Source organism: Dunckerocampus dactyliophorus, chromosome 6, assembly GCF_027744805.1.
Source record: "Dunckerocampus dactyliophorus isolate RoL2022-P2 chromosome 6, RoL_Ddac_1.1, whole genome shotgun sequence".
Classification (NCBI taxonomy): Eukaryota; Metazoa; Chordata; class Actinopteri; order Syngnathiformes; family Syngnathidae; genus Dunckerocampus; species Dunckerocampus dactyliophorus.
Genome location: NC_072824.1, coordinates 5,749,040 through 5,761,126, shown reverse-complemented (window position 1 = coordinate 5,761,126; position 12,087 = coordinate 5,749,040). Strand labels below are relative to the sequence as shown.

The 12,087-nt window shown below is 46.9% G+C and overlaps 1 protein-coding gene across 19 annotated transcripts in view; it reads left to right on the top strand.

Moving 5' to 3' along the window:
• The window catches only part of cacna1ab (calcium channel, voltage-dependent, P/Q type, alpha 1A subunit, b), a 144,367-nt gene extending 132,977 nt beyond the window's left edge, over window positions 1–11,390 (top strand). For 12 of the 19 annotated variants that reach the window (XM_054778959.1, XM_054778951.1, XM_054778950.1 and 9 more), the window contains 5 exons: window positions 986–1,099; window positions 2,210–2,245; window positions 7,246–7,441; window positions 9,002–9,234; window positions 9,639–11,390. In XM_054778959.1, the coding sequence (XP_054634934.1) occupies window positions 986–1,099; window positions 2,210–2,245; window positions 7,246–7,441; window positions 9,002–9,234; window positions 9,639–10,364 (1,305 nt within the window). In that variant the 3' untranslated portion in view covers window positions 10,365–11,390. The remainder of the gene's footprint in view (window positions 1–985; window positions 1,100–2,209; window positions 2,246–7,245; window positions 7,442–9,001; window positions 9,235–9,638) is intronic. The other 7 variants (XM_054778957.1, XM_054778949.1, XM_054778948.1 and 4 more) reach the window with 3 other exon arrangements.
• The last annotated feature ends 697 nt before the right edge of the window (window positions 11,391–12,087 follow it).

The window sequence follows — 12,087 nt, the reverse complement described above, 5'->3', positions numbered from 1 at the left end:
CAAAGGCTAACAGTTTTGGTTTCCTGCAGTGGAATTCCCAAACTTGAGTGTGGCAGTAGAGACAAACATGGAGGAGAGTCACAGCGTGCCGTCTGATGTTGTCCACTTCAGAGAAATGCAGTATTTGTCATATATAAGCATACAAGTCGTTTAGAAATGCTTTGAGTGGGTGGATGCTTTGCAGGGCTGTCCCTAGCCAGATTGAGGCCTTATGCAGTATTTTATTTGGAGGTGCAGCTGCACCATTACACCAGCAGTGTCACATTACACGTGTCTTTTTTTTTCTTGGGCTGAGTTGGTGCACTATGCCTCATGGCAGAGATGCACATCCTTTGCACATTTGCCTTGCTCAAAATGGATAGATCGTGGGGTCTGCGCACCGCGTGTGTTCTGCATGTCGGAAAGAGCAGCTCTGATGGCTTGCGTTGAAATGTCGCTATGAGAATGTCCTTTGTAGTCCCAACACCAGTGTATATTGCTGTATATGGATTTGGAAGCAAAGTCTAGAAAATGAAAATGTTTCAAGTCGGTTTACTTGGAAGCTTGTTTGTGCTTGCTGTTTTATGCTTAAAACACAAACACACAATTGTCATCATTTCACGACCTGTTTTATTTGGATGGCGGAGTGATTTCTTGATGATAAAAGCTGTAAGATTCCGAACAAGCTAGCGCTGTTTAGGAGTATCTCATTGCACCCCAGAGGGCAGCAGTGAGTCACTGTGGTGTGAAGTACCCACTAAGAAAGGTTGAGGTTTAGTCCTTTTTTTGGCTCGTTTTGATGGTGCTAGCTTTGCTCGTATTCTTACAAATTGCACATTTAATGGCGCAGTTCATTTGCACAACACCTGTTTGTGTAAATCAAAACAACTGCTGTCACTTGTTTTTTCTCAAGAAATCATGTCAACAAAGCACCTCAACCTCTCACTAGCGCCCCCCGACCCCTCCTCCCTCCACGGTCACGCCTCCTCTCGTTGTCTTTTTCCAGAAGGTAGAGATGAGGGAGATGGGGCGGGACGGGTACTCCGACACCGAGCCCTATCACACAGTGGATGGGCATGGGCGGACCCTCTCCATGCCCCGCCTCACAGCAGACAACCAAGTGAGCAACTCCATCCCATCACCATCTTTTGCTACGCCCCCCCCCCGCCTTTTTTTTTCTTCTGCTCATGAGCAGCAAGGGCGGCTGTTGTGAATTTTGAAGTCTCGCCATCTCTCTGAAAAATACTGTACATATTTGAGCGCAATACCACTTTTTGGACAGGATGCATTGAAGAGAGACTTAAAATTCACCTCCGTCTTTCTGCTCCACACCCTTCCCCGCCCATCACCTCTTTTTCACCTGCTGCTGCTCTCCTCGCTGAGCTGTAAGGCATAGCTGCATGTACCCCTAGACAAGGAGATGCCAATTCTCCATATACAATGTATATACATACGTACTGTATAATTCCCCTTTGCTCCATTTCCATCTGACCCTTGGTGTATCTCTCCTGTGCAAAGTGTGGCCACATCGTCTTGGTGAACATAAACGTGCGTGACTTTATTTAAACCACAAACACAGTCCATTTAGCATCAAGGGAAACATGTTGTTCAGTGTGATTGAGTGAGAGACTGAAGACGCCCTTACTGGTTCCTGTCATTTATTACCGCGGGACCTCTTAAGAAACTAGTTTCCCCATAGAAATAATGTAAACAGAAATACTCTGTTCCAGGGTCAAACTGTGTCCACCATAAAAGCCTTATTAAGTGTACAGGCAATGTTGTAAGGCAAGTGGAAAAAGAAGTGAAGCAATGTTGACTTTGCTGCTTGCTTCACGTCAAAATCCAAACACAGTTCATCCTTTGCTGCTCGCTGGCGTCTCAAAGTTTTGTGCGAATTTTTTTAAATTTTGAATTGTACGACCTCAGGTGTGTTTGACATTAGAGGTTCTACTGTGTGTGTGTGTGTGTGTGTGTGTGTGTGTGTGTGTGTGTGTGTGTGTTTGTTTGCGCACTGCCCTTCCTTTCGATAACTGTGTTCTTTCTCTCTCCTCTCTTCACTTCCTTGCTTCCTCACCTTTTCATCCCTCGTTGCTTCCTCCCTTCTCTGGTTGCGTGTGTGTGTGTGTGTGTGTGTGTGTGTGTGTGTGTGTGTGTGTGTGTGTGTGTGTGTGTGCTACACGGCTGCTCTTTTTGTACCGTGTGCGTGTGTGTGCACGTGTGTGTGTTCCAGCGGAGGAGACACAGACCTCGTGGAAATAACCTGAGTGTATGTACCCTCTACATTTTGCCGCCTGTCTGTCACAAAGCTGCTGATGTGCATCAAAGTTGGAGATTGCTGTCACGTGCACGCTGACGTGGGCGCTCTTATAGATGGGGTTGAACTGCAGCAGGAACAGCTGGTTCAGGACCTTTGCTTTTATTCGCTCACTTGATTTTGCGAATGTGCCGTATATGTGTCATGTGCAGTCATGGAAAAAATGATTAGACCACCCTTGTTTCTTCAGTTTCTTGTTCATTTTAATTCCTGGTTCAATTAAAAGCAGGTTTGTTTGGACAAATGACAACAAAAACACCTCGTAAGAGTTTAATTTAAGCGCTGATATCTATCTACCCACAGTTTTCTTGATAATAACCAAAATAACTTAAAGGGTTCCAACTTTGCTTAAATACGTATGTTATCTATTGTTTATAATTACGGTATGTTTGTATTGTTCAGTTCTTGAAAGCGAACAGCAAATTTGCCAAAAAATGACGTTTATAGTTCATGGCGCCAACCACTACGAGCTAGCTCTCGCTGTATCATTTCCCATCGGACTGCTATCACTCAGCTACACAAACATGGCGGTGTACGAGACGGAGGATGTTTACAGTGACTGTAGTGAAGATTTGAGCCATGTGTCAATAGTTTTTGAAGAGAAAAGAAGGGAGAAATATTTGGAGATGAAATAGAGAACTTGCAGAACACGGACTCAAGCCTTAAGACATGGAGATGAAGATTGGTCACCTTCAAAACACACATTGGTAAGTGTAAATTTCTCTGGAGTTGCTTATCCTTCAATTATTGTTTTAAATCGGCTTCTTAATGAGTGTACAGGGGTCTTTACAGCCTTTTTTATATATCGCTGTGAAAAGATGTTTATATAACATGTATAATGCTTTAGAGCCTTGCCATGTGGAATAGTGTTTAGAATACAACGTGTAAATAAGACATGACATACTCTGTTCTGTGGCAACTTTGACATGGTGGTCATTCTTGGATTTTTTTTCTTGTGTACCGGCCGGTACTATAATAGCATTCTTTTTCAAAATGCATTGTAAAGGTGTTCCTTCAAAGCAGCCATCAGTGAATGAACACTGCAACAACAACAAAAGAACTCGAGGTGGGCTTCCATCTGTCTCTCGCTCTCTGCACTAGCTTCTTCCATTTTTGTCTTAAACCTTCCTCTTTTGGAAAAGAAAACAAACTTGCAGTATCACTCGGATACAGTAAACATCCAGCAGCAACACCTGGATGACTCAGAAGAGGCCTGGAAGAAGGTGATGTGGTCAGGTGAGACCAAAATAGAACTTTTTGGGCTCAACTCAACTCACTGTGTTTGGAGAGCAAAGAACGCCATCCCCACCGTCAAGCATGGTGGTGGCAACATCATGCTTAAGGGGTGCTTTTGAGCCAAGGGGACGGGACAACTCCATTGCAGTGACAGGAGGATGGACTTATGGACCGACACCTCCTTCCCTCAGTGACAGAGCTGAAAATGGGTGGAGTATGGGTGTTTCAGCAGGACAACCCTAAGCACACCGCCAAAGCAACAAAAGAGTGGCTGAAGAAGAAGCACATCAGGGTTCTGTAGTGGTCTAGCAAGTCTCCAGACCTGAATCTAACTGAAAACGTTTGGAGGAAGCTTATCATTAGATTTGCCAGGTGACAGCCTCGGAACCTGAATGATTTGGAGACGTTCTGATAGAAGGAGTGGGCCAATAGCCATGCCGTGCACAAACCTTGTCACCAACTCTAAAAACCATTTCACATCTGTGCTGGCCAGTAATTGCTTTTCTACAAAATGTTAACATGCTGTTTGTCCAGGAGGTCAAATACTTTTTTTCTCCACAGTTCACATAGATGCACAGTCCTCCGCCTTTGGTCTTGCCGCTGTTCCATCAACCCAAAGTGTGTGGCGGTCGGCTAGCTCAATAGCATTGGCTGGTACACCGCTGAATCAATCTGTCTATTTACTTATATAGCACAAAATCACAACGGCATGGCACTTTACACATGGAGGTCACATTCATAAATGAAAAACAGAGAACCAACTGAAAACCCACATAAGCAAGCACTTGGCGACAGAGGCAAGGAAAAACTCCCTCTAGGGAAGAAACCTTGAACAGAATCCAGGCGGTTTAGTCATGTCTCTGTGAAAATTATGACGTTGCAGTCCAAAAGTCTCTTACTGTGGGTGATGTGGAGTTGTATTTCATCTGTTTTATTCCTTAAAGACCGCACATTAGCGAGGAAAATGCTCGGTAAGAAGAGTCTGTGCGTTGTTAGCGTGAGCTTATCTTGTATTCCTCTGAGCCTTCCTTGCCTTCGTTTAAATTCTTGACACTGGTTGAGAGCACTTCTGCCCGGCTCGGCAGTGTGTGTAGACTTCAGTGGCCATTGCTGTAAGACTGCAAGGGACGCTCAGCTTCCCCTAAAATGTCCCCCCCAAAAAAACAAGTGGTGAAATATGTACTTCTGTGTGTACATTTCATTGACTAAGTGTGGGCTAGAATACCTTCATCTTTTGTTCTGAATCTGCTACTTATCACAGGTGACTGACATGACTTCCTTCTCATTCATCCCCGCAGCGCCACAGCGCTTTTACACAGTCAGATGCTGAGCATCTACTGACTTCGATGGGGAAGCGTAGAGCGGGTTGTTCCACTGCGTGAAACTGGACGGTCATTGGATAAATACCGGGCTTTGTCCCATCCATCGGACGCTCAGTGTCTCTGGAGGTCAATGGGGCAGTCGGCCGGCCCGGACGCTCGGCTTCTGCATGATGATTGGATGATCTGTCTGAGGTGGAATCCCTTTTTGATTGACAGTGAAATGAGCGAATCAGCTATCTTGAAGTATAAACCTCCACCAGAGCATTTTACAAGTTTTTCATTCCGTTGTTCTGAACTGACCCGGAGACTTGAACAATCCCCAGCGACTTTGTCTTTGTTAAAAAAACGACTAGCGTTGTGTTTGGCGACTCTCTTCTGTCACTCTGCGGTTTCTTTCTCCAACGAGCAGCGGCAGCTGCGGAGTTTCTCCCCCCGTCACAATCACTCACACTCCCAGCTGGTCACACAGTACACCTCGAGCAGCAGCTTCAGCTGCTAGCAAGCTGCACATCGTGTGAGATACTAGAATTTACATGTAAAAAATAAACACATTTATGATGTAGGCCGGAAAAAAATTAGCTTCCCCTCCTTGAATGACCAGCAGCCGCCACTGGAAAAGGCGCTGGGCTGTGTTTACACAGCGCCATCTAGTATAGATCTTCTGTTAAACACACACATCATTTTAAATTCTTTGTTAACACAAATGAGGCTGAATTTCTATCAAAATAGGCAATTTATAACAAAAACAAAGACTTTCTGTGTAAAAATGTATGCTCAGCATCAGCTGTGAGCACCCCCCATGTAGTTAGAATGGTACAATCTTGATCACGTGACATTTTTGTATAATTCAACTGCGGGATTGATAGTTGAATCAGACTCCTCTGAATCTAAGCGTCAAAACTTCATTATTCCAGGACACCCGTAATGATATTTGTCCAAACAAATGTACCTTTTGTTGTACCAGACATTAAAAGGAATAACAAACTGAAGAAAGGAGGGTGGTGTCATGACTGCATTATAAAGTAGTCCACAAGTTTTTAGATGCACTGCAAGGCCACTGTGCACAAAATACATTTAAAAAATAATCATTTCAATGTAACTTTAAATAGAAACAGCATTTCTTACTGTATCAATGTGTGTGTGGTTCTTTACTTAATTATCTGAGCTTTAATACAATATATATCAAACATTTTTAAATTTGATTATTTTTGTCATTTTTATTATTATAATTTAATGCATTTTATATGCCTTTTATTTTGTTTTTGTAAAAAAAAAAAATAATAATAATAGATTTACTGCGGAGGTGTTCCTAATATCCGAATAGGCTATTCCTAATATTTTCACTGTAGGTTTAGCTAATGTATTCCCCAAACTACAGCTGTGACTCACCCCAAAAATTCAAAAAATATTTGTTATTAAGTGATAGTAAAAAGAGGCAGGCTTATGTTTTTGTCTTGGATGGTGGGCGTGCATGTGATTTGTCAGCCCCTCACATCATGCAGTATTCACATACTTGTACTTGTAGTAGTTACAGTACCTTCAAAACACAACCTGACCATCTGAGAGACACTACTGCATTGAGCCCCACCCAACTCGTGTGCCACCCTCTCCAAATCAAGTGCCTCCGCTTCTATTCTTTCTTCCTCTTATCCTGTCAGATTCTCTGTGTTCTTTCTCTCTTTGTCTTTCGTGTCCTATCGACCTCTCTCTCCGCTCTCTGTTGTTTGTTTGCTTGTCATGGGAGTCCCCTGAGTCGTGCTTGTCGTGCAGCGTCGGTGTTGCTCTCGAATGCGTGTTGCCTGTTGCATCATGGCAGAACGGTTCAGAAGGACACACGCATGGACTCCAGGGAAGGGGGCAGGGTTAACATGAGCGGCATGTCATGGGCGGTGCATGACGTGGTGAAGTCTCGCTGTGGATCATCAGGATAACGAAGTTTGAAGAGTTTGTTCGATGTTTTTATAGCTTTAATGTGGTAGAGAAAGATGTAACCCAAATTAGAGATAGGTGCCTTGCAGAAGCGTGCCATAGGCTCTTGTGCCTTGTGCATGTCGAGGCATGGTCTCCTTCATGCTTGTTTTCCTCTCCCTTCGTCCCATCCCGCCTTGTGTCTGCTGAAGATGCATGGTTTTGTCCGCCTGCTCCATCAAAGCCCGTTCTGCTGCATTGGCTGCGGCTGTGCGAATGCTGCTGGCTAACTGCTGCCTTAGGTTGTACCCGGTGAAGCCGTTCTCTTAGCCGGATGGGTGCAGACGTCAACTACAAGTTGAGAATGCTAGAATGTTCTGGTCGGGTTGGCAAACACCCATCTGGTTTACCAACAGAACCGCTGATCACGCTAACTGCGCCAAAATTCACCCATAGACATATCTCCTCTTTGTGTTCACACTTCAGACCATCACAGACACCAGCCCCATGCGGCGCTCCACCTCCAGCCTGGTCCACGGACGCACGGGTCGGGGCGTGAGGCTGGACGACTACTCCCTGGAGAGGGTGGTGTCTGAAGAAGGGCGGCACGGCCGCAGGCACAGGGACCGGAGTCACCGGACCTCCCAGCGTTCACTGACGAGGTACACCGACGCAGACACAGGTGAGTCGCTCAAGAGACATCAAGGTCTAGATGCACATTAAAACCATGTTTCCTCCAAGCGATCCAGTCCAATGACCTATGGTACAGTTTGGAAGGGTAAATCCTGGAAGGTGACGCAGTAAGCATACTTGTTTTTGGTTTTCTTTGCATTCTGGAAATACCATTCGGTACCCAATAAAGTGTTCCTGTACCCAAAAAATGCCAACCAGACTGTACTGCTTGGTGGAAACTGGCCAAAATTGAAGCATGAAGGTACCACAGAAACTGCTATTGTTAGTTGTGAGATTTTGCAGCTTGAGCTAAAATGTTGTCACGTAAACTTGTCCTGCTTGAGGTTGCGAGGGGTACAGAATTAAAGCTGGCCATAAGAAAATCTATCCATCTATCCAGCAGCCTAAGCTGAGAAGCCCAGACTTCCCACATTCTGGCGGCTTAGTCCTGATCCTAACGGTGGATCCCGAGGTGTTCACAGGCCGGTTGAGAGACATAGTTTTGCCAACGTTTGTCTTGGCCCTTCCCTGAGGTCTCCTACCAGTCGGACATGCCCTGAACACCTCCCCAGGGAGATGTCTTAGAGGCTTCCTGACCAGATGCCCGAGCCTCTGGCTCCTCTCAATGCAGAAGAGCAGCGGGTCAACTGCGAATTTCTCCAGGATGACAGAGCTTCTCATCACAATCTTTAAGGGGCAGCCCAGCCACCCGACAGAAATTCATTTCAACCACTGAAGCAATGAAGGGCATTTTAATTGAGCCGAGCAAGCAGTGTCAACACTGAGATGCTCTTTAAAAGACCGGCTGCTTCATCAACAAACTGCAAGTGCAACCTGCATACTTCAGCTGTACAACTAATCCAGCTACGCTGGTGCAGCTAAAACTGAAAAGCTTTCTTCTCTAATGTGATGGTGAGGCCTTCATGCATTCTTAACAAGACAGTTCTCTTTGCGTTCATTTTAAACAGAAAGCAGAAAGCATGTGCTTGTTTTGAATGCTAGTATTTATAGGTGTGAATGATGTTTCATAATCTATTCTTCACTTTCTACCAAGACTATGGAACCCCTAACAACCCTGAAGGTAATTTATTTGACCCTTGTGCACACATGACATAAAAAGTATGCAGTCGTCCATCGCAACCTGTGGATCAGCATTATGAACTAGCCTCAAGTTCCAATTGAGAGGTCTTGGCAGTGGTTAGTTCAGGAAAGACCTAGGTGTTTTTCCTAAGAGGCATGTCTCTCAGTCTGAACCTTAAGAGACATATCAAGATGTCCTTAGTTTTGAGGAACGTTCTGGACAAATATGTGAGCGGTCTTTAAGAATCGTCAGGATGAGGCACTCTTTTTACGAATCAGAAGAAAGGAAAAAGAAGTATCATCAGCATAGAAGGGTTTGTGCAATGTCAGTGGCCCCAGGAATGAGCCCTGTGGGACACTGTGCTTCGAATTATTGATATGCAATTGGTATGAAGTGAACCACAAGTGACTCCCAAAAAATATCACATCAGACGACACTAAGTAGCTTTTCCTCAGTGATCTAACTGCTGAGTCTCTACAAATAAACCAGGCCTAGGCACAGACCTCAGCACCACCACACAGTCGGGAGACTTGCCCCCCAAGGAGCGCGAGCGGGACCGCGGCAGGACCAAGGACCGCCGTCACCACCACCACCATCATCATCACCACAGCTCCATGGACAAAGAACGCTATGACCGCCACGACTACGCTCACAGGCATTCCCACGACCGCCACTGGTCCCGTTCACCTAGCGAGGGTCCGGATGGACGGGGGCACAGACAGGTGGGCCACAGTCACCACAAGATCAATTGGTCAAGTACTGTCGTTCCTGTTTTGTTATTCATTTCCATACACAGACTCTTTCTTAAGGTATTGGTCATTTTACCTTTAGCTCTCACATCAGTCCAGTTCAGATCAAAGTTATTTCATTGACTTATGGATCTCACTTTCTCTTTTTCTATTATATTTTTTTCTTTGTCACTCTGTCCATTCTTCTTAAATGTGACATGTGGCTTCTCCATGTAACTTATTTGCCTCATCAATGATTTCCAATGCCGTCCACCTGCCAATCAATCAACCTTCCTACTTGTCTTCATCTAATTTACCACGCCTGTACTACTTGCTGTACTCTGGTTTCTGTTCTTGTTGTGGTGCGTTTGATTTTCCTTGTTTACATTTTGCTGTAGGGCAGTAGTTCAGTGAGCGGCAGCCCCGTCCCATCCACCTCGGGGACCAGCACTCCGCGGAGAGGTCGTCGCCAGCTGCCCCAGACCCCCGCTGTACCCCGTCCGCATGTCACCTACTCCCCGGCGGTCCGCAAGCCCAGCTACGGTCTTCCCGGCCCGGGACGCCTGCGCTCACCCTCCCCACGACACTTCTCCCCACCAGACCTTGACAGAGGCTACCAACACAGACCCCCGTCACGTCAAGCCTCTCCTCATCATGGGGGCTCCTCGTCCAGGCACGGATCCCCGCGCTCCCCCAGGCACCAGTCCCCACGCTCACCCATCCACGGTTCACCAAGGTCGCCGCATCGAGGCCGCTGGAGCGGACCTCCTCTGGGGGATAGTCTGGAGGGGGACGGGCCCTTTTACGAGCGTGACTACGAGTATGAGCGGCACCATGAGCCGCCTGCGTATGAGCAAAGCCTTTCCCATGGCAACCCCCACCCGCATGCGGGCAATCCCCACCCACACCCTCGCTCACCTAGGACTGCCTGCCACGGGCCCCCTCCGCCCCCTCACCCGCATCCACGCCGGGTGCCCAATGGCTATCGCTCGTCCTCACCTTCTCCACATCGAAGAGGGCCTCCCGGGGGGCCCCACCCTCACCATCGCCCCCCACATGCCCGGGGACCCCGCAAAGGCCTGCATGAACCTTATAGCGAGACAGACGAGGACGACTGGTGCTAGCGACCGCAGGCAGTGAGCAAGGAGGAGAACAGCGACCTCCGGTGTTCGGGCCTTGCATATGTTGACTTTGAACAAAGCAAATGTTTGGGGGGGGGGCTTGGACATCCTCTGGAGGCCTCTGCCTTCAGCTCCTGAACTCTAAATTTTAGAGAGGACGAGGCAGAGACGAGGAGGTGATGGTGCTTCTAACAGACTCAGTGACATGCAGCAGAGAAAAACATGGAGACGGCCAGGCTAGCAGGACAAGGACAGCTCAGTACTACGCTTCCCAGCTTGAGATGCAGGCGAAGTCCGGAGCATGTCGGGTTTTGTTTTTTTCTTAAAAAGAGTCCTGGTCACAGTTTGTGAGGCGTAAACGCTGATTGGCTGAGTTCTTCTTCTTCAGGTCCGTGGTGTGACTCACTGGCCAGTCTGCTTCGACAAACCCTTGAAGCAGGTGCTTGCTGCTTCCACTTGGAGCGTTTTTAAATGAGGAACTGATAAAAAGCCAGAACCCCCTGACCCTTACATGCCAAGCTTTGCCTCCAGAACTTGATCACTGAAGAACAAAACATTATGAACAATACAGAGGAAAAAAAAAAGGGGAGAACAACCACTTTTATCTTATCTTTTATCATTTCCCTTCCAAGGGACAGAACCAGGAAGCTCCGCCTATTCTGCAAAAACCAGCCAATCCCAGCGCTGGCTGATATTTGATGAGTTTTATCATCTCTGTTTACTGTCAAAGACTCACTCGAACTGCTATGACATCACTTCCTGTCTGGTGGGGGACGCTTATTCAGCCCCTTTGTTGCAGCCTGACAGGAAATGACATCACAGGGTTGGACGGGGCGGAGAAGACAAAAGGAAGGATGAAAGACAAACTTGTTGAGTATTTCTTCTATTGATTACTTCTTGTTCTTCTTGAGACATTGGAAGCTTGGTTCTTCTGTTGCGTTCGCTGAGTACCTTTTTGGGAGTCCGGTGTTGATGGAGACCTGCATGATCGATTCAACACTAGACAGGACGACTCACCACGTTTGGGACCTGGGGGTGGGCGGGGCTTCATGGGGAACATTTAGGTTTACAACAGAAGATCTCTTCTCTCTGACTCTTTCTCTCTCAGCGGTCAGGGTGGGCGGTCTGGGGGCGGGGTTAAGCCAATGAAAATGCAGCTGAACGACGTTCAGGTTGATTGACAAGAGAGATGGAGGGGAGGAAAGCGAGCTTCTCCCACACATTGTATTTAGTATTGTTCATGATGATAATCTTTATGATACAAACGTCGACGATTGATTGATTGATTGATTGATTGTTAGAGCTATTTACTGTAGAGTTGTTGTTATTTGTTATCTGTTCAAGTATGCTACATCCATCTTGTTTACAGCCCCTTTTGTTTTTATTATCCCCACGTTTACCGGGTTCCTGATGCCTTCTGCTTGCGACGTTTCAGGCCAGCGTCCTCCTGGTCTCATGTCTTTTAGTTGGCGCCGACCCAAAGATGGAAACGGTTCGTACGAGCTCACTTCCCTCTTTTGTAGCGTTGTGGAAGAGCCGCCATGCATGAGGAGCTCCTCAGCAGCACACGCCACCCCCGCCCTCAACAACCTGCTTTCTAGACCCCCCATGGATGAGGTCTAGTCCTGGTAAGGAGATGGCACCCACCCGTTGGTCCCTTCCATCTGTGCCAACCCCTCCAGCCTCTCCCAGCCCCTCCTCTCAGGTCTGGACCAGTTAGCGAGTC